The sequence below is a fragment of the Chiloscyllium plagiosum genome, chromosome 19, assembly GCF_004010195.1.
Source record: "Chiloscyllium plagiosum isolate BGI_BamShark_2017 chromosome 19, ASM401019v2, whole genome shotgun sequence".
Taxonomy (NCBI): domain Eukaryota; kingdom Metazoa; phylum Chordata; class Chondrichthyes; order Orectolobiformes; family Hemiscylliidae; genus Chiloscyllium; species Chiloscyllium plagiosum.
In genome coordinates this window covers 1,486,621-1,508,769 of record NC_057728.1, presented here as the reverse complement: position 1 = coordinate 1,508,769, position 22,149 = coordinate 1,486,621, and the positions used below count along the sequence as shown (strand labels likewise).

The 22,149-nt window shown below is 44.6% G+C and overlaps 2 protein-coding genes across 3 annotated transcripts in view; one reads left to right on the top strand and one right to left on the bottom strand.

Annotated features, from left to right (window-relative positions):
* braf (B-Raf proto-oncogene, serine/threonine kinase) overlaps positions 1-5,658 on the top strand; it is a 117,586-nt gene extending 111,928 nt beyond the window's left edge. For both annotated transcript variants that reach the window (XM_043708925.1, XM_043708924.1), the window contains 2 exons: positions 291-444; positions 1,984-5,658. In XM_043708925.1, coding sequence (XP_043564860.1) covers positions 291-444; positions 1,984-2,009 — 180 coding nt within the window. In that variant the 3' untranslated portion in view covers positions 2,010-5,658. The remainder of the gene's footprint in view (positions 1-290; positions 445-1,983) is intronic.
* A 5,426-nt stretch (positions 5,659-11,084) lies between these two features.
* LOC122559463 (wee1-like protein kinase 2-A) overlaps positions 11,085-22,149 on the bottom strand; it is a 33,823-nt gene continuing 22,758 nt past the window's right edge. The window contains exons 7-11 of the mRNA XM_043708923.1: positions 20,803-20,913; positions 20,405-20,490; positions 16,251-16,421; positions 14,749-14,894; positions 11,085-11,980 (exon numbers count right to left, since the gene is read on the bottom strand). Coding sequence (XP_043564858.1) covers positions 11,821-11,980; positions 14,749-14,894; positions 16,251-16,421; positions 20,405-20,490; positions 20,803-20,913 — 674 coding nt within the window. The 3' untranslated portion in view covers positions 11,085-11,820. The remainder of the gene's footprint in view (positions 11,981-14,748; positions 14,895-16,250; positions 16,422-20,404; positions 20,491-20,802; positions 20,914-22,149) is intronic.

Here is a 22,149-nt window from a genome sequence, read left to right as displayed (position 1 = left end):
AGCAGTGAGGAGAGACATTTGGAAAGGGCAAGAATCGTTTGTGTGATTCAGCCAACACTCCCTTTAATCGGGAAGCTGTCTGGGATCCCGCTATCATTAGTGGGCAATATTGTCTTCAGGTCCTGCGTTCTGAGGTTGGAGTCCCCTGTCCAGCCTTTGATTCAAGGCTGTCTCTGGGAAGCTCTGGGAATACTGGAGTGGGAGTTCCAGAGAAGGAAAGCTGGCCTGGTGTAGGAGGGGTTTACAATAAGGGGGGTATGCCCTAACCATGACCACGGTCTCTGTTGCAGATTCTTGCCTCGATTGAGCTGCTGGCCAGGTCCTTGCCAAAGATTCATCGCAGTGCGTCGGAACCCTCGCTCAATCGGGCCGGCTTCCAAACTGAGGACTTCAGCCTGTACACGTGTGCATCCCCAAAGACCCCCATCCAGGCTGGAGGCTACGGTGAGTGGGGATACTTCGCGGCCTTTGGTGCTTTGTCCACATCGGCTATTCCTAGCTGCCAGGTAGTTGCTTGTTCCTCAGTGATGAGGCCTACTCTCCAACTCCCCAGTCACTGTGTTGACTGGATAGTTTCTCACAGGAGCTCAGAGTTTTCCTCTCTGTGGCAAGGTGAGGGGAGGGATTAGTATTCTCTATATCACAGTTAAACCAAGGCTCGTGTTCACCTGATGCCCACTTCTCCCACCACGAGAGAGGTTTCTCCTGAAGTAAAACCAATGATAGCAGTAACAACTTGTGTGCAAATATAGAGCACCTTCAACATAATGCTCCTGTGAAGCACCTGGGGATAAGAGAGAATGTAGCGCTGAGAAACTTTGGAGATACGAGGGCGGGTGACCAACAGCTTGGTGAAAGGGCGAGCTCAGGTTTTGGGTGGGAAAGCGAGGTGCACGCCACTAGAAGTGTGTGAGAGAGTATTCCAGAGCTCAGGAACGAGGCAGCGTCACCAAATCAGGGATGCTCAAGGACAGAAACGGAACATACGTGGGAATTTTGTGTGAACGTGAAGCTGGAAGAGATGACAAAGATAGGGAGAACCAAGGCTATGAACGATACAGTGCAGGTGGGAGGCTTTTCAGCCTTCAGCTCTGTACTACCAACCTGCCATTACTATTTACAGGAGTCCCACCCTCCAACACTCGGCCCTCCACTCCGTGTCAACCCCCGACTCTGTCGCTCAGCCAAGTATGCCTTGTCTGACATTGTCCTATTTCTCACAACAAGCTTCTCTTAGTGAGTCTGTCCATTAATGCTGAACTGACCTCACTGAGGACTGACTAACCCCCATTCCCACCCACCCCGAACACCGGTCAGCAACAATGGTCACCTCTTGTGGGCGGCACGGTGGCACAGTGGTTAGCACTGCTGCCTCACAGTGCCAGAGACCGGGGTTCAATTCCCGCCTCAGGCGACTGACTGTGTGGAGTTTGCACATTCTCCCCGTGTCTGCGTGGGTTTCCTCCGGGTGCTCCTGTTTCCTCCCACAGCCCAAAGATGTGCAGGTCAGGTGAATTGGCCATGCTAAATTGCCCGTAATGTTAGGTAAGGGGTAAATGTAGGGGTACGGCTGGGTTGCGCTTCGGCGGGTCGGTGTGGACTTGTTGGGCCGAAGGGCCTGTTTCCACACTGTAATGTAATCTAATCTAATCTTCAATCAACGCTCTGTCTCAGCCTAGCTCCCGGGGCAAAAAGCCAACACTGGATCTGTCTGAGCATTTGTGCTGGAAAACAGGCTTCCCACTCAGTTAGGTATAGAGTGAAGCCTCTTTCATACCAACCCTATTAAACACTCCCAGGCTAGATACAGCTCAGAGTTAGACACAAAACACTCCCTCCACACTGTCCATCAAACACTGCCAGGTCAGGGCTAGAGTACATTGTGATTAACTGCTAGTTGTGTCAGTACGGACTGTTTGATGTTGGTAACTGTCGCTGTTACTCTGGAACGTGAATCTTTAAACTGTGTGTTTTGTCTTACAGCCGGAGAGTTTACTGCGTTCAAATAGATGGGAACTTCTTACCACCGGCCGGAGCAGGGGTTTGCTGTTGTGTCTCGTGTCCTCCCAGTTGTTTCGGGGTTTAAGCCTGCAAACAGAAACTACAGCTGCTGCCCGAGCTGCTGTTTTGTATTGTTTTCAAGACAGACTCCGCCAACCAATTTCTGCAAAGCTGTTAGTTCTAAAACTGCCTGATGCACAAATGTGAGTTCCCCTTGAAGCAGCTGTAGCTGTTTGTCTCCCTGCCCGAAGGAGGGCGGCGGCGGAGGAAGAAACGGTTTCTCTGGACGCTGTTTGCAGTTACTGGGGAGAGGGACAGTGGCCAGCACGAAGAGGAATCTTTGATAATCACGGGACCATGGGGAGGTTGGCTGCAGCTGTCGCCTGCCCCCTGCGATTGTCTCCCTGCCCCAGACTGGGTGTGCAATCACCTGATTCAAGAGGAGGAGAGGCCCCGTTACAATAGAGCAGGAATGCCGTGAAACGGCCACAGTGGCCGCTGTCCCTTGCTCACCCCTACAATGAGGCACAGAGACACTTTTATTTATGTATATTTTATAATTTATTCATTCTTTCCTGTGAGAGCTGAGCACATTCTTCCTGCCCCACCCTCCCGTACTGCTGTTTTTGTCTTGGATAATCCATTGGTTTCTGCCTTCAGGAAGGGGAAGCAGACTGAGGGCGCTCTCTGTTCCGCTGTAGAAGATCCCACCCTGTTCAGTGAACGTTACTTCCTCTCTCTCTCTGCTGCTGCTCACCTCCCACTGGGTGAAAACAGTTTGCTTTCTTTGCCCTTGCCCACCTCCAGGTCACAGGGCAAAGGTCTCATCCTTGACCCTTTCTGTGGGACAGCGTTTTCAGTGCAGACCAGAGCCAGGGCAAAAGATCACAATCTGTCTCTGAGACTGTGTGTATCGAAGGGCTTGAGGAATCTGAAGGGTTGTCGTATCAACGTGTAATGGACTTGACTGTGATGCCATCTGCTGTGGATTAGCTTTCTGATAGTCACCATTGAGGCTTGCAGGCACAGGACGTCACAGGAAGAAAAGGCTTTTATTGAAGACCGTGGGCCCCCTGGCCTTGTGCAGGATACAGCTGACCCTTCCCTGTGGCCAGTCTCAAGCAGGATTGCATTACTTACTCTGGGGGAGGGACGGTGGAAGGGAGGGTCCACTTGTCTGAAGGCAATTTGAATTACCCATAGATAGAGTGTGGTGCTGGAAAAGCACAGCAGGTCAGGCAGCATCTGAAGAACAGGAGAGTCGACGTTTTGGACATAAGCCCTTCATCAGGAATTGCCTGCGGCCCAGGGTTTTGGATCTGATTGTGGATTGTTCAGTTGGTCCTGTCAATAGTCAGTAGAGCTGAATGAACAAGGAAGCTCCTGTTGGATCTGACACCACTCCCTACCCTTTTCCAGTTTCCTGCCACTTGTCAGTTATTGAATAGTCAAAAGAAGTGAACAGACACTGATCCTCATCCCTTTAAATGTCATTTTCTCATAATTCAGATCCAACTCTCTTGCATTTTCTGCTTAGTCCAAAAAGGTTTGAAACCATTGCATAAAGGTTGTACTGTTTAAGCTCCTGTATGGTGATGAGACCCAGATGACAGGGAACCATTGGCTGGGTGGGTTCAATACCAATGCGAGTAGAAACCTGCTCCCAGAAGGATTGATGCATGACACCAGCTCAGTACATTCCTGAGGCTGGACAGGGCTATGCTCAGCACTGTCCATGGTGCTGATCTTTTTGTGCTGCTCACCAGACAGAGGTAATTTGCTCTGCTAACTTATTCAACACAGCGGAGGTATAGCATTCCAGCACTACAGTGAGGAAGATAAAAGGAGTGTGGTGCCTGTATCCAGTTTTATTTATTTATTTTAACAGACTTGAACAATAACATCTGAATCTATGTGAAAGAGCTAAAGTGTGCTGCTTCATTACTTTTCAAATTAGAAGCTTTCCAAGAGAAAGTACTCTTGCACAACCCTTAATTCTCAGCATGAGCCTTTGGCTGCTATCTCATACACATGCAGCATATTAGAATAGCTTGATTAAAATCAGGGCCGTCAACAATGCCGTCAACTCCATTTTACTGCCAAAACTCCTCCTCCTTCCCCCCCAAAGATACTTGTTTGGGAGGAAGGAACAGTGAGGGACTTGGAGACTGAGCATTAAAATTCTAGCTGAAATCTGCTACATACCAGACTTGTACATCTTTGTTTCTGGAAACAGCCCATGTGACAGTCAGAACGGTCTATTTTTAAAAAACCTAAAAATCATATGTCCACTTTGCTGGGCCTGGACAAACACTATTGGGGGCATTTCTAGATCGATCGAAGTCTCCACTGCAAGTTGGACCTTATGCTTAAATTTACCCCTTTAAAAACACCAACCCTCGGACAAACTGAACCAGTGTAAAGACAGCCCAGCATCTTGTCCTTCTCCTGGTTACAAATCTTACAAGAGTGAGCAAGTGCTAGTGCCGTTCATCCACAAGGTGGTGTATCCATTGTACAGTGCTTTGCCAAGAGGTTGCAAGCACCTGGCATGAGCATTTAGCTCTCTCGCTGTCTGGATCCTGCCCACAGCTGTATAGACCACTTCCAGCTATCACTGTCAGCAAGCTGTGGCCATCAATATCACAGTGGCTGCAATGCAGCAGCGAGATACTAAGTGTTGGACAGTCCATCCCTTTCCCTACCTAAGGTGATAACTGGTGACCTGCTGGGGGTTTTGCTCTGATTTAGCTGAACTTCACAACTGCTTTTAAAAAAACGTGTACAAAGTAATCCCTGTGCATTAATGCTCAAAATGTGACTCACTTGGCTTTTGGAGATACTTTGCTTCCGATACTGGAGTGTAAACAGGGCAGAGTGTCACCTTCTGTTCCTGTTGCCCAGTCCATTGGTGAAACAGTTGAAAGCACTTGGAAGAACATCTCTATAAAACAGGGTGACCAAACACGGAGTCACAGCATGAGTAGCTGTGAGGGGTAAGGGGTAGGGAAGTCAGGGATTGCATGGCAAAAATAAGCTTCAGCAATGTATGTTTTAAAAGCATTCCATTCCTGCTCAAGAGGAGGTGCAGGTACGATGGAATCTGACCGGAGAGGGAGCTGACCCATCTTTGTAAAGCTGGTGATGTCTAAGAGTTATTTACTCATCCCACACACAACCCTGACAGTTTTTCTTTTGGTACAGCTCATACCAACTAGACCTTGTTACACATTACCTTTGACAAATTCCTGTCCCAGACAATTACCAAAACTGTAATTCCAGTGCCATATCCACTTCACATGGGGCAGCAGGCTCCTGTTTAGAGGAAGAGAAAGGTCAAAGTCCCACTTTCATGTCTGTTTTAAGATTAGAGCAAGGATTGCTTCACAGTCAAAAAAAAAATCAGCCTCATCTTGGATCAGTGTAAAGACTAAATGTATTGTCATTGCATATGGCTCCCTCCCCCAGTACCTTCAATTCTCACCTGTAAATTTGTACAATGGAATATATTGTCAGTTTGCTATAGAGCATGGATACAAAATTTTGATAGATAATTCAAAAACCTTATTGTGTAAAGTTATTTAAAAGACTGTATTATAAAAGTTCTATGTATGTGAATATGGGAAACACTATAATAAAGGACCTGCATGGACTCTGTGCTGTTTGCCAATCAGCATTACTCTCTGCTTTAGTAACACCAGGTGAACCCAGTAACTGAAGGCATGTCCCAGACAGTGGGCTGTCAAATCAGAGGGGAAATGGCAGAGTGGGGAGAAAAGGAGGACAGAGAAGACCTACACAATTGGTGTGGGGAGGGTGGTATGTTGGAAATGAACGACTGACAGCTGCAGCAGCCACTCCACATTCAAACAGCTAACCCCCCACCCTCCCAAACCCAATGTGGAAGTGAACTCAGGCCAGCCAGAGGACCTGTTCATTATCAAGAGAGACCACTCAGTCTTCTGACAGCACAGCAACAAGAGCAGGCTTTGGGCTAAAACACAAATAGCTGGAGAAACTCAGCACTGGCAGGCAATTGTGGAGAGAAATGGAGGTAAGAATCCAGTCACCCCTCTTCAGAATTGATAGTAGCCACAAAAAAGGGGGTATATTTGCTGACAACAGTGGGGGTAAGTGGGTAGATTGGAGGAGATAGCCAGGTAAAAGGAATCGGCGATAATAGGGAGAGAGAAAAAAAATGGATCATGGGGTAATCCTTTTTCAGAGGAAATTACTGTATCCAACAGTACAACTAATCACTATTTCACCGCTTCCTGAACAAGATGGTGTTCCTTCTTCAACCCATGGGTTAAATCACTACAGAGAGAAAAAGTGAGGATTGCAGATGCTGCAGAGTCAGAGGCAAAAGGTGTGGCACTGGCAAAAAACAGGTCAGGGCAGCGGAGGATTCCTGAAGGGCTTATGCCCGAAACTTCGATTCACCTACACCTGAGGCTGCCTGACCTGCTGTGCTTTATCCAGCACCACATCAATGGGTACGAGCGAAATGTATACTTCAAGGTATTGTGACAAACTCAATACCATTTGTATGGAGACAAATTTAAAAACTTCAAAAATGCCCAAGATATGAGGAGAGGGGAACAAGATGTAGACAGGATTGAGGGTGTGCTGAGCAGCTGAAGGCAGAGTCAATGATGGTATATTAAAAAGGGCTCATGCCCAAAACGTCGATTCTCCTGGTCCTTGGATGCTGCCTGAACTACTGCGCTTTTCCAGCAACATATTTTCAGCACATTAAAATCAGCTACCTGCGAGGGAGTGCTGATATAGGGGAGCTCAATCATGTTCAACCCTGCCAGGAGCCATACAAGCCCAGCAGGTGCACAGCACCAAATTCAGTTCACCCATAAATTCCAGTAAATCAGGAAGAGATAAAAGTCTTGGCATAGACTGAGACTCTCCATGTCTACACTGATCATAGGCACCGAAAATCAGAATCCCTGCGCACTGTGGAAACAGGCTATTTGGCCCAATAAATCCATACCAACCCTCTGAAGAGCATCCCTCCCAGACACATTCCCCCCAACTAATGCACTTAACCTACACATCCCTGAACACTATGGGATATTTAGCATGGCCAATTCACCTATCCTGTACATCTTTGGATTAGGAGAGGAAACCCACGCAGACACAGGTAGAACGTGCAAACTCCACACAGACAGTGGCCCAAGGCAGGATTTGAACCCAGGTCCCTAATGCTGTGAGGCAGCAATACTAACCACTGTCTAGATTAGAGGATCCGAGGAGCAGGAAAATCGACGTTTTGGGCAAAAGCTCTTCATAACTCACTCCGGGGTATCTGTTATTCTATATATAAACCACCCTGAACCCCTTTATTAGATTCCAGTCTGGCTAACCACTGTGCCACCCTATCCACTCTTTAAGCTTAGAGTCTGGAGGTCCAGGTAAGGATGTTACCACTGTGCACAAGAGGACTTCCATAGCCTGGTCTGCAATGGTTTTTCAAGAGTTCACCTAAAATAATGTTATGGTTTCCTACCTCTACCATTCAGATAGCAAATTTAAGCGATACAACAGAGAACTAGATCCTTTGATCCATCTAGTCCATGCAGACCTTAATCCCAAACTAAACTAGTCCCATCTACCTGCACTTGGCCTGTATCCCTCCAAAATATTTCCTATTCATGTACTTATCCCAATGGGGGATAATTGTAGGTACAGGTAGTATTCAAAGAAACTTGGATTAATTTCCCCTCATTTCCTCTAAAGCTTTTTCATCAGCTATATAATTTCACAGCAAAAACTGTAGGCTTGGTGGGTTGCAGGGGTATGGTGGGATTCTGAGGGCTGGTGCAGACTTGATGGGCCAAATGGCCTCTTTCCCCACTAGGAATTTTATAGGGCAGCTCAGTGGTTAGCACTGCTACCTCATAGCACCAGGGACCCAGATTCAACTCCAGCCTCAGGCACTGTGTGGAGTTTGCGCATTCTCTAGGTTTGTGTAGGTTTCCTCCAGGTGTTCTGGTTCCCTCCACAATCCAAAAATAAACATGTGCAGTGGACTTGTTGGGCCAAATCTTTCCACATTGTAGATAATTTAATTGTCTATCCTGGTAAATCCCTGTTTTTAAAAAAGGCAATTTTCTCTCATAGTTCAGTTTTTAAAGACTGGTCCTTAGAAGTGGCAACTGTGTACAAGCAAGGTAAGGGAGGAGGAAGTCCAATGTAATCAGATTTCAGCTGAATCAAAAAACAGATTACAGCATCATTAATGCACCTGATCAGTAACATCTTTAGTTTTACTGAAAGATAGAATAGAATTCTTGAAATTAATTGGTTCAAGTAGTGGGTACAGTGATTGATTCAATGAGTTGGTATTTAAAATCTGCTATTTATATTACACCATTGTGTTTTTCATAGAGTAAATATGGAACTTTGGACCCATTCACCCTTAATTTCACTTCAACTCCTGCTCCTTAACTAGAGGGCACTTCTTTTTTAAAAAAGGGTAGCAGCCGTAATCAGTCTTGTCCTTATTCCAATAAGTGTTTCGAGAATAGACTAATTATTTATTTCTTTACTGGCTATGACTATTTGTTTTGCTCCTTGCTTCAGTTTTGTAGAACTCAATAAATGAAGGGAATGGTGCTATGCTGGCAGTGCCAAAAATCTCTTCCAAAATTCAAAACGTAGAACAGTGCAGCACAGAAACAGGCCTTTCAGCCCACCAAAACTTTGACAATTATACTCTTCAAAACTAAAATCTGCCTCTATGCAGTCCCCAACCTGCTATCTTGTCTGTACGGCATCTATCATAATGCTGCTTCTAACACCTCTGGGCAATGCATTCCAGGCACTTGTCACAGTGTAAAAATAGCCTTTCATCTTCTTTCACTTACCTACTTATCTTGGACCTATGTCCCCCCTGGGGACACGTGACTGCCCACTCTATCCATGCCTCAATTTTGTAAACTTCTATCAGGTCACTCCACATCCAACATTCAAGTGAAAACAAACCAAGTTTGTCTGGTCTCTCCTCCACAGCTACTAACCAGGGTATTGCCTGATTGGAAAGGATACAGAAAGTTACCCTCCAAAAGTTTCCATATCCTTCTGGAGACAACCAGCACTAGACACTTAGACCATGCCTTGACCAATGAAGGCAAGCATGCCATAAAAGTTCTATACAGCCACATGTACATCATAGAAACAGACTTCAGTCCAACTTGGGGCTAGGTTAGGATATCTGGTCGGCGTGACCATTTGCCAGCACTTTGCCTATATCCCTCCAAACCCTTCCTATTCATAGATCCATCCAAATGCCTTTTAAATGTTTTAATTGTACCAGCTACCACTTCCTCTAACAGCTCATTCCATAAATGTACCACCCCCTGCATGAAAAATTGTCCCTTTTATATTTTTCCCCTCACCCTAAACTTATGCCCTCTAGTTCAGGACTCTCCCCATCCCAGGGAAAGTATGTCTATTTATCCTATCCATGCCACTCATGATTTTATAAACCTCAGCCTCCAACACTCCAGGCAAACAGCCCCAGCATATTCAGCCTCTGTACAGCTCAAATCCTCATGTATTCTTGAGCACCTTATCACTCATGTTGCCACTTTTGGAGATCTGTAAGCCTGAATACCTATAATCCCTCTATACGGAGGCATTTAAGGGTCTTGCTATTTATTGTACTCTTCCCTCATTAGATCTTCCAAAATGCATCACCTCACATTTATCCAGATTAAACTATCTGCCATTTGGATGATGAGGAGAAAGTAAGGACTGTAGATCAGAGCTGAAAGTGTTTTGCTGGAAAAGCAGAGCAGGTCAGGCAGCATCCAAGGAGCAGGAGAATCGACGTTTCCTGAAGGAGGGTTCATGCCCAAAATGTCGATTCTCCTGCTCCTTGGATGCTGCCTGACCTGCTGCACTTTTCCAGCAACACATTTTCAGCTTCATTTGGATGATGAGTCATGATCAAATGTTTCTGCAGCACTTAGTTCTTCATTCCTCCTTTCCATGGATTTTCAACAGGCAATGATCTGGAAACTGGCTTCCATTTACACCAGATGTAGAGGTCTTACATAGGAACTACAGCACAGCCTTCCAGCTAAATCTGTGCTAACTTTGTATAGGTAATAAAACATGGGCAGTGGTGAGTCATTCAGGAGAGATTAGATTAGATTACTTTTAGATTAGATTAGATTACTTACAGTGTGGAAACAGGCCCTTCGGCCCAACAAGTCCACACCGACCCGCCGAAGCGTATACCACCCAGACCCATACTCTTACATTTACCCCTTCACCTAACACTACGGGTAATTTAGCATGGTCAATTCACCTGACCTGCACATCTTTGGACTGTGGGAGGAAACCGGAGCACCCGGAGGAAACCCACGCAGACACGGGGAGAATGTGCAAACTCCACACAGAGTCGCCTGAGACGGGAATTGAACCCGGGTCTCTGGCGCTGTGAGGCAGCAGTGCTAACCACTGTGCCACCGTGTCGCCCACATGCCACCGTGTCGCCAGAGTTCTGAACATCTGAATTTTACACCCCAGTCCTGCCTTCTCCTCTCCCTTCAGCCTCCCAAGAAAATGGGCACCTCCTTGGATTTGAAGCTCAGCCCTAAGAATCTGAAGGTTGCACCATGTTTGATCCTCAACAGGATGGTATTGGGCACAGTCCATAGCTTACTATTCTGGGCAATCTGCCACCCTATTCAGAACCTAGCTTCAGGAAACTCTCCAGATGCTGGAACCTGGAGATGTTGTAGTTCACATGGGATATAGAAATGCTAGCTAGGCTGGAACCTTTTGGATTTGCGATGGATTTCCAGAGACTCAAAATGAACCTTAAAATGGAAGATTAAAAACCAAAACTTGCAATCCTAACACATCTATCGAGGCAATGTCCATTCAGCCTTTGACTGGCAGCCAAGTCAGTTGTTTCAAACTGAGGTAAGCAGCAGCTTTATTCAGGGCTCCAGGAGTTTGGATTCCATCCTTGAGCCATGCAGCACCAGACCACCTGAAAGCAGTTACACTAGTTGCCAACCCAGAATCAATTAGTGATTGAAATACAGGCAAGGTGGTGAAAATTAAAAACTTTAATTACTGTTGAATTCTCCACAGAACTCTTAAAAAAAATCTATAGTTAAAAGGCTATTCCATCTCCATTTTACAGCAGTTTGAGACATTCCCCTTTAATGACACAAGATACATTCTGATCTATATAACAGATCAGCTCTTGGTAAAGGCTTACCCCCTGTTCAGGGGCTTTGAAAAGGGCCACACAACCAGTGAGGACTTGACAGAACCTTAAAATCAAACCCAATCAAGGGACAAGTCTGTTCAATGACACTTGCAAGCACAAATATATACATAATCCAGAATCAAACATTCCTGGTGCTCAAGATCCCTCAAGGAGTGTTCTTGGAGCTGAGATATGTTAGAGTTATGCTATAGTATAGCATTCTTTAATAGTTATAGATACATCTGCAACTGTATGGTAGTTTAATTTAAACGGAGGTAGCCAGTTCTGGAATTCAGAAATAAAACATTAAAAGCACACCATACAGATTGTAGAGGTGGATTTCAATAAAATACTCAAACCAGACCACATTGTAATTGCGTACAGTAGAGAAGGTCCAAAAGGTAGACTTTGTTTAAACAAAAGTCAATTCTGGTTTACTGTTAAATCCTTGTGTAAAGCACAGGCAAAGATGATTGACTAGAAACATTCTTACTAATGACTAACTGAGCATGTTTGACAGCACACCAGAGCACAGCCACGAGTGATCTCCGGTCTCCTCTCTACTTGCATGGCCCTCAGTATCTGACACAGTTGAAGCTCACAGAGCGGCTACTTTGACCCCCCACAAGTCTTTGGCTCCTGTTGTCTGGAAGATGAGGAGATTTCTTGGCTGAACGCAGAGATTTCAGGTCAGTCTGTGGGAAGCCTTGAGAGAGTCTGGCTTTCATCAACTCCCTAAAGGATTTGGCAAGAGATGCAAGAGTTAAAAAGTTGTGCCCAACTACCATCTCAAAAGTCAGCAGCAAAAAAATAAATAAATAAATAAGCAGCATGGTGGCTCAGTGGCTAACACTGCTGTCTCTCAGCACCAGGGACCCAGGTTAGATTCCAGCCTCGGGCAACTGTGCAAACTCAATGCATACTCATGTCTGAGTTTCCTCCGGGTGCTCCGGTTTCCTCCCACAATCTAAAGATGTGCAGATCAGGTGAACTGGCCAAGCTAACTTGCCTATTGTGTTCAGGGATATGTAAGTTAGTCAGGGGTAAATGTAGAGTAGTAGGGTTGGGGAATGGGTCTGGGTGGGTTGCTCTTCAGAACTAAGTGTGGACATGCTGGGCCGAAGGGCCGGTTAGTAAGGTTTGAGAAGTGTGAGCTCAGGTTGAGGTTCTGTTTCCACATGTAAGGGATTCTACAAAAAACCAAAAAATGAAACAAGCATAGATTTGAGATAATTGAACTAAAGTATGGAATCACATGGGTAATAATGAAATGGAGAAGTTTTTGTGCCTTTCCTATCTGAAAGGACTAGACAAGCTGAAGTAGGCGTTCTTAATGTGATGCTGTACATTTCATTGTAAATTCTTCCAGAAAATTTAATTCCTCATGCACTTTCCCTGATGACTAAACAGTTCAAGACCTCAATTCAGTCTCTGTTCCTCCTCTTACTCAGCCATCAAGTATGACAGCCAAACGTGGGCAGCTAATCCCAGTGACAGGACTGACTAATACTCAAATGGGCATTGTCATTATCTAAGGATGTGCACTGAGGAAAGGAAAGGAGGACTAGTATGGAAGCCATTTGGGTGGAACTCAAGCAGCAGATATTGGAGTCATTTACAGATCAAATAGCAGTAGGGTGGTATAAAACCTAATGATAAACATGTGGCATGGGCCACTGTTGGTCAAATCTGAAAGTAGACTGGGTAAACCAATTGAGCACTTTGGGCAGCATGGTAGCTCAATGGTTAGTACTGCTGGCTCTGTCAGGTTCAACTCCAGTCTCTGACAACTGTGTGGAGTTCGCACATTCGCTGTCTGCAAGGGTTTCGGTTAAGGGGTGTGTGTGTGTGCGCGCGTCAGGGGGAAGGAGTCTGGGTGGGATGCTCTTTCGAGGGTCAGTGTGGACTTTGGCTGAGTGGCCTGTTTCCACACTATGGGGATTCTATGACTAAAGCCCTGAAGTAGTTAGGAATAAGTTTGCCAGAGCAGGTTGAAAAGCTAACTTGGAGAGTGCATTCTGTAATAAAAAGGCTAATTAGTAATCTTGTAAAAGGAGCCTCAGGCTTGAGTGACCACAATGAGAAGTGTACATTATTCAAAGTGACAGATTTTACTGAAGAAAGGTGCTAAATTTAAACAGAAATTATGAAAGCATGTGGCACAAATTGATAGATTAGGAAAATATGGTACCTAAGTCTTTGAAGTCTATCTTTTAGATGACTTGCAGCAACATTATATTCCTTCAAAAAAGGTGCAAGGACTCACAGCAGTTCAAGTGTAGCTAACAAAGACAGATAAAGGATTGTGCAAAGATTAAGGCAGGCTTAAGGTGGTCCTAAAGAATAACAATCTTGAGGTTGGGCAAGATTTTACAAGAACAAAGAAAACAGGTATTTGCTGACAGATTCACACGTCTTCAGAAAACATTGGCTGAATGGGGAAACTTCATAATGGGAAAGAAGTGGCAAAAAACAATTTTGTTGAGGAAGTGAGAGAAATCTCCCAGAATGAGACGTGAGAATGAGAAGTTAGCCTTAGCACAGTGGTTAGCACTGCTGCCTCAACACCAGAGACCCAGGTTCAATTCCCACCTCAAGCGACTGACCGTGTGGAGTTTGCACGTTCTCCCAGTGTCTGCGTGGGTTTCCTCCGGATGCTCCGGTTTCCTCCCACAGTCCAAAGATGTGCAGGTCAGGTGAATTGGCCATGCTAAATTGCCCATAGTGTTAGGTGAAGGGGTAAATATAGGGGTAGTATGGGTGGGTTGCGCTTCAGCAGGTCGGTGTGGACTTCTTGGGCCGAAGGGCCGGTTTCCACACTAAGTTCTAAGAAGGTTGAACTGGAGAAAACAGGCAAAAATGAGGACTGCAGATGGAGATTAGAGTTGTGTGGTGCTGGAAAAGGACAGGAGGTCAGAGAATCCAAGGAGCAGGAAACAGAGTTTTTCCTGACGCCCTTCCCAGCCCCTCCCCCCTCTGCCACCAACCAGATTCATTCCTCCCATTGACCAACCAGGTCATATCATCTACTTGTCTTCACCTATCCCCACCTCACCACCCCCTTTATCTGCAGCTCCCCCTACACCCACCCCCAATCCTAAAGAGTTATATCCAAAACATAGATTTTACCTCCTGATGCTGCCTGGCTTGCTGTGTTCTTCCAGCCTCCTGCCAGTCTACCTTGGATTCCAGCATCTAGTTTGTCTGTAATGACTAGAGACAGCTGAATAGCCTATACCCACTCCTGAAACTTCAGCCCTTCCATTGTGGGCAGATGGAAATTGAAATACAAGGGGAATGATAGAAATACAAGCCACTAACACCTGTCAGACAGCCAGTGGACAAGTGTTGGGTTCAATATAGAACCGTGTCTCATGTTATTCATCAACAGCTCAATGGGAACAGCATCTGCAAACTCCTGTGGAGCATCTGAGTCATTCCCCAGCCTCTTCCCTCTCAGCAGCATTCCCCCATTTGAGAGTCTGGCTTTATTCCCCATCTACCTCTCCAACATGGCTGTCCTGAATCGCTCTACATTGAGCTCTTTTCGGAGCTGGGAGGCCAGCTTCCTGGAATTCTGACGGAGCACGGGGTGTCTTGTCAGTCCAGCAGAGGATGGTCTGTCCACAGGATCTGGGTGAATCATGAGCTGGAACAGGAGAGAACAGCAGTCAGAACAGAAACAAGGTCATGGACACTCAGCTCTTGGCAGAAGTTTCATGACTGAATAGGAGATGAACTACAAATATTTACCAGATTGAAACTTCATTGCAATTCCTAAAAGGAGAGAGAGAATTGCACACCTTAAAAGCACTAGATAGAAATCTTCTTTGGGATAGTATGTTAAGTAACCCAAGATTTTTCTTATCCTAAGGAAAGGTATTTGGCCCTTGAGACTAGAAGCTCCAGACAGCTTCTTTCCAGCTTCCACCTTGTCAAACCCTCAGTTTTATTAATTGATTAGCTGAACTCTAACTTCTACAGAATGCTGGCTACACCTACACAAACACTCCCTACAGGAAAGTGCCCTCATCCCAGAAATGTCTGGTGAACTTCTCACAAGCAGAGAGTATATCCTTCCTTCGCCTGGTCAATACTCCATTAGGTCTCTCTCATGTTTTGGCTGATCAGATTCTTGAAACCCACTGTACAGACCAAGCATCTCTAGGTGTTTTCACAACCCACAGACCAATATATCTTTGAGCAATGGAGAAGGCAGCAGCCTGGTATGGAGACACAAACATGTTCCAATTGCACCCAGTACTCCCTCGGGCATTGGCCTGGCCTCTGGGATTAGTCCAGTGACTTTACCATCACTCTCCCATTTCTGACTGTACCCACAGACTCCAGCACCAGCTTGGACCCACATGGCATGGTTTAGTAATATTAGTGACCTTCAGCAGGCCAAGTCTTACAACTGGTCTGTGGTGCTGCAAACAGCATAGACAAAGGGTCTGAAGACAAGTGAACAGTGGTTTCATTGAGCAGGCATTACTCAGGAGCTGTGAACTGAAAGGAAAGAAGCCTGATTTTTATGATTAAGCTGACAAAGTGTCACTAACATTGAGAGCAGAAGCCCACATAAAGTAAAGTAATGTGATAATGATCAAATCACTTAGGATAATAACTGAGGGATAAACATGGTCTAGGACATTGGGACCACATCCCTGCTCCTCTTCAAGATAATGTCCTGGGACCTTTCACGTCAGCCTAGCTGGCTGATGGGGCTTCACCTGAAGACAACACACCCACTGCCCAATGATCCACTGGAGAGCACAACTGTGCTTTGGTGCTCAGATTCTAGAGTGGGATTTGAACTTGAACCCAGAACCTTGTGATTCTGATTAGCAGTACTCACTGAGCCACAGCTGACAGAGGGTCCCTGGCTGGAGTTTGTCTTTTCCTCCCTCCCCCCCAGAGGAAACACTGGCAAGTGCACAGTACTCCACCACCGAGCCTTCAGGAAAATCTCCCAACCCACCATCTTAAGGAATAATCCACTTACTTTCAATAGGTTGTAAAAGTCATGGGACAGCTGCTGAGGAATCGTGGGAAGGTTGCCCTTCCTGATGTAATGCCAAGCCATGTCATTCGAAGGAAGTTCCTCTGCTCCTGCTGCCAACGCCATAGTGAGACCCAAAGCGAAAATATCAGCTTTCGGCAAATTAGAATAATCCTGGGGGAGACAGGATAATATTACTGCAGTCTCCCAAGCAGTTTTCAGAAAATCAAAAGGATAGAAGTTGCATTCATTTTCCAGCAGAAGACATTTTGCTGTGTTTGAGGTGGAAATGTTTATCTCCATTTCCCATGTGCACCCCCACTCTTTCCCCAAACAGGCTGTGAGCATCAATGGAACAACCATTATTTGTTAACCATCTCCAACTGCCTGCAAACTAAGTTGCCATTTCAGAGGGCAGTTATGGACCCAAAAATCATGATGAGGCCAAATGACAATGTCGTTTAAGAAATCTATGAAAATTCTACTTTACTGAGTGATTCCAAAGGTGGTATCTTCAGACTAGCTTCAGATCTCAGGTTTTTTTTTAAATTAATTTTTCAAATTTCACTCACCCTCATGGTGGGATTGGAATCCATGACCCCAGACAAGAACTGGGCCTCAAGCTTAGTGATAACAGTATTGTCATTACATTTCCCTATCTTAGGATATCGGAGGCTATTAACCAGAGTGACTAGATTATACCAGTGGAGAGAGAGAGATCATTTCTTCTGTCCAAATTAGCAACATGATTGGTTATTTTGCATCTTTCATCAGCTCCTGAGATGATCTCAGGAGTATAACACTGGTTGTTTGAAAGATTAAAACATAAGAAAATGGCTAATTAATCTTGCTGCATAAACCTTCAGGGACAAGTGCGTAAAGGGGAATTTCACATTGGCTAAAAGAGGTGTTCACTGAAGCAGGAGTGTTAAATTTGAAGGGAAATGCACATTTTGGCTGAGGCGAATCAGAAACATACAAAGGCATGTCCGTACATACATCTTTGAAGTCTATCCATTGCCTATTACATGACTGCCAACAATTATACATCCCTTAAAAGGTGCAAGGACAAGGTCAGTCAACTGTGGCTAACAAAGTTTTGTACAGCAATAAAATGAAAGGCTAATGTATAAAGTTACAAGAGGGCTGTAAATCTGAGAATTGGAAAATTTAAGAACACAAGGACCAAAAACCAGATAAGAATATGCACAATCTCGCAAAAACAAAATCAGGTGGACTTAACTTCTGCAGAAATGTAAACATGAAATGTTTGGCTAAAACAAATGTGGATCTATTTAATCAGGAGATTTTAAAATACAAACACAGAAACTAGATTACTTTGTCTCTTCCTCAATGTAAAGAACACGGAGGAGCTGACGTTGGACTCCGGTGGACAAAAAAGGTAAAAATCACAACATCAGGTTATAGCCCAACAGGTTTATTTGGAAGCACTAGTTTTGAGTGCTGCTCCTTGATCAGGTAGCTGTGGAGCAGGATTTTCAGACAATTTTGGTCTTACATGATTCTGTTCCACAGCTACCTGTGGAAGGAACAGTGCCCTGAAACCTCACTTCCAAAAAAAATAAAATAAACCTGCTGGACTATAACCTAGTGTTGTCTTTTCACGGAGGTAAAAATCACAATCTCCCAGAACAAGAGATCCACGTGAATGAGTTGAAGGAAATTAGCATTCTGAAAAAATTGGAGAAATGTGTAGGGCTGAGTGTTGATAAATCCCCAGGACCTGATGGTCTACATCCCAAAGAGACGAAGGAGGTGATTATAGAGAATGTTGCTATGTTGACAACCTTCCCAAGTTTAGAAATGCTGGACTGATTCCTGCATATTGGAAAGTAGAAAACATTAGCCCACTGTTTGAGTTGTTGAGAGAAGAGAACTACAGACCTGTTTACATCAATAGTGGGGATCCTAAAGGATATTATAATTAGATACTTAAATCCATACTGTCCAATCAGACCATGATTAAGAATGGGAAAGTATACTCTATTACTGACAAAAATTAGTTGATGGATGTAATATATTTAGATTGTGTTATAGAAGACATTTGCTAAAATCTGGCCTCTCCAGGAGGTTGGTTAGCAGAATTAAAGCACTGGGAAGAGAGGTGAAGTGCTGGCATTGGTTAAAGATACAAACAGTAAGAAGGGGTCAGACATTAGCAGGCAGCAGCCTACAGGGTATCACAAGGACCAGCTGTTTACAATCTCAGTGATTGAGGGGTAGGGACCCAATGTAATATTTCTACATTTACAGTTAATATAAAGCAAAGGAGGAATGTGTGCGGTGAGGAAAGATGCGAAATGGTTGCAGAAGGGAGGCTTTGGACAATGTTAAGTGACTGGACAAGTAGATGGAAAATGGAGGTTAGCCACATTACACATCTAGTCTTCCTATCAGATGGTGATAGAGAGGATCAGCATACAAAGGGACTTGTTTAAGGCACTGACAACTAATGTGAAGACCAATGGATTATTGCAAGAGGATTTCAGTACAAGAGCAGTGATGTCTTACTTCAATTGTAGAGCAGCTCAGTTAGATTACAGCTGGATTACTATGTGTAATTTCAGTCTTATCCCCAAGAATCACTGCCATGAGGGTAAAGTCACAATCTTATGAGTCCATATTGGGACTGCTTGCTCATGAGATACTGATGTGGTTTATCCTGAGGGTCACCACACCTGCCCACCACACTAAGAACAGTCTTCCATTGGGACCTCAGCCAAGGCAGGAATTGACCCCACTGTGCAGTTTAAGAAATGAGGAAATCTGCTGAAACCTACAAAAATAATGGGTAGATATGGTTAAGATGACACTCCAAACCAGGGAAGAACAAGAGGCACAATTTACAGAGGCAAGGGTGATAGCTTTGAGACTGATGGGGATGTATACTTTTACTCCATAAACACCATCTTTAAAGTCCTCTACAAGAGCACTGGGGAATGCGCAGTATGAGTGTACATTTAATGAGATTGATAATTTTTTTAAAATCAGCGTCAAATAATTATGGGGAGCACAAAATGTATAATTTGCCATCATTATGAAGCAATAGCTTCAATTTGACAGGGCAAACAACCTATTCCTTGATTCCAAGCCTCTCCCATGTAAAACAAGCTGACTTGCAAATATCAGATACTTTACTAATCAATTTTGAGATGTGCTCACCCCTGGAGCAGGTAGGACTCGAACCCAGGCCTCTTGGCTCAGAGGTGGAGACACTACCACAAAGGCCCTTTAATGTCTCCAACTTAACTGGATTTATTTGCAACCCACTTCTGGAGAGGTTGATCTGTGCAGTCATTGTTGCTTAATGACAAGTAGTCCTCCTACAATGCTGTGGTCACATTCTAGTGAAATCCCACTTAATGTAAATAGTAGGGCTTATGGAAAAAGTGGGGTTGGGGGCAGACCAGCCAAACAAATATTCACAATCACTCAAAAATCACCCAAAGGAAAGTCTAACAAAGCATAGTACAGCTTGATTGAAGGTTGAGATCATTAACAAAACAAAAAGTATATTTAACAGAACATTTAAATGTTAGAAAACAGCTCTCTACTGTACTTCTCAAAGCTGCTGTCAGCAGCTGTCAGTACACATGCATAAAACAGCACAAACACTGACAGACAGCAACGCGTGCATGGAACAAAGCACACAAACAGATCCTGCTGGGAACTGCTTTGTGAACAGGTAAGCGTCCTCAAAAATACAGTTCCCTAACTTTTGACTGACTTATCGTCAAATCACACTGCCGGAATGCATGCCATCCAAGGACTACCTGGTGGCTGTCTGACAAGGACATGCACTTCAATTGTTGGCTGAACCCATCAAACAGCTTTTGCAGCCAAGCACAGTGGATAAACCTCATTTAGCCCCGGTCTCAAGATACTCTGCAAAGAAGGGTCTACATTTGACCATCATGATGTAATGGGGATGTCATCAAGGCTGAAGTTACAGGGAATTCCATGGAGTCCTTACAGCACTTTGATCAGGGAGCAAGAAACACTGGCTGAAATTCTACATTTTAAGCAGAATCTCTTTACATTGAAGTTAACATTCACTAAGAAAAATATACCTTTTCCAACAGCTGCGCATCCAAATTGCTAGTTCGAGGGGGGGTAAGCAGCTTTCTGCCACTTACCTCTTGTAAAACCTCATTTGCCAGGAAGCGGCTGTCTCCCTCCTCTACCTGGGGATTGCTGATTGATGTCACATGGCCAAGGTCACCTGAAGGCAAAAGCATTTCAGTGAGCAGTCACTGGCTGGATCAAACAAGGATAGAAAGCTAATGCTATGTCTGGACTGAAACCAAGAATCATAGACGATGGGAGTGCAATTAAAATTAAGAACTAGGGAAACAGTAATATTTCAACATGTCAAGTCTTTTGTAAAATCAGATTCCAGCCTCAAAAGCCTTTGCTTTTCCAGGAAGTGCTACTTGCTGGCACAATAACCACCACAGATTGCACCTACACTACACTTCTGTACACCCTAAAGCATAGCTCCAACTCTCCATTTGCAGTGTCAAGCAGCATTTACCAATTTTGTACAGTACATTGGTGACCAGGGCTCCCTCCTCATCAGCATCACTGTCATCTTCCATACATCCTGTCACGTCAGGGGTCACTCTCTGACAGATGAAGATGTTACCTAAAGATTGCAACAGAAAATAACTGTTACCCAATGACAGGAGACTATCCAGTACGGAGCATTGGGAAGAAACTTCGTTGTGTTGCTGAGTAGCCCAAGTGTTTGTTGCACTTGACATTCCTCAATTCTCACCTAATAACCCTCCTGTTCAAATATCTGCAGCTGATTAGAGGAGAATCCTAAAGCCTTCCCTACGGAGAGGCAGAAAGGGCTTTGGTCCCTAATCAGCATTATTCCTCTAAAGGGGATTTGCACAGAGGCTGGGTCATGGTGGTGCCAAAATTAGCATGTGGTACTATGGCTTTAAGAGGTGTATTTTTGTTTGGAAAAGTTTTAAGGCAGATGCCAAGCTGTCTATTGAAAGCCTAAAAAGTGAACAGCTTGTGGGACCTTGGGGGTTGTTTTTGACAAGTTGGAATAGTAGAAACAGGCTGAATGGTCAGGCAAGCTCCCACAGAGCCAGGATTTGTTCTTAGTTTGTTGGTTGCAGTTAAGAGTTTGAAAACTGCAGAACATCTTTCCTTGCTTCGATGGTTTTTCCTCCGGGAGGAGAGAATTGCCTGCAAGAATCTATTTCCTGAACTTGCCTTTGCCAAGGGGGTGTTTATGGGATGTTGCTATATCAGAATTTACTGTTCAGTAACAAACTAGTTTATTATTCTGTCAATTTTTCCAGAAGTTATTCCAGTTTCTCCTCTTTTGTTGTAAGCTATGGTGTATGAATAAATTGCATTTTGCTTCAGATCAGAAATTGACTAATCAAATTGCATCTGGATCCCATTGCCCAGCACAGCCTTAACTTCTTTCTTAAAGAAGAGAGTGAGGGAGGCTGCTCTGGTCTATGAGCAATGGATTGGTTTTCTTGCACAAGCAGATGCTAGCACAGCTATGGTAGCAGAACAGGAGACTCACGCAAAGGGCTAAAAATTGAAAAGTAATATCAGATAGACTGTCTACGCTTTGGATTTTGGAAGTGGAGATGCATCTGCAGATACTAAAAGGTGACAAGTGGAACATGCAGAAGTAGAACATACAACAATACAGCACAGAACAGGCCCTTCGGCCCACGATGTTGTGCCGAACATTTGTCCTTGCTTAAGCACCCATCCATGTACCTATCCAATTGCCGCTTAAAGGTCACCAATGATTCTGACTCTGCCACTCCCACAGGCAGCGCATTCCATGCCCCCACCACTCTCTGGGTAAAAAACCTACCCCTGACATCCCCCCATACCT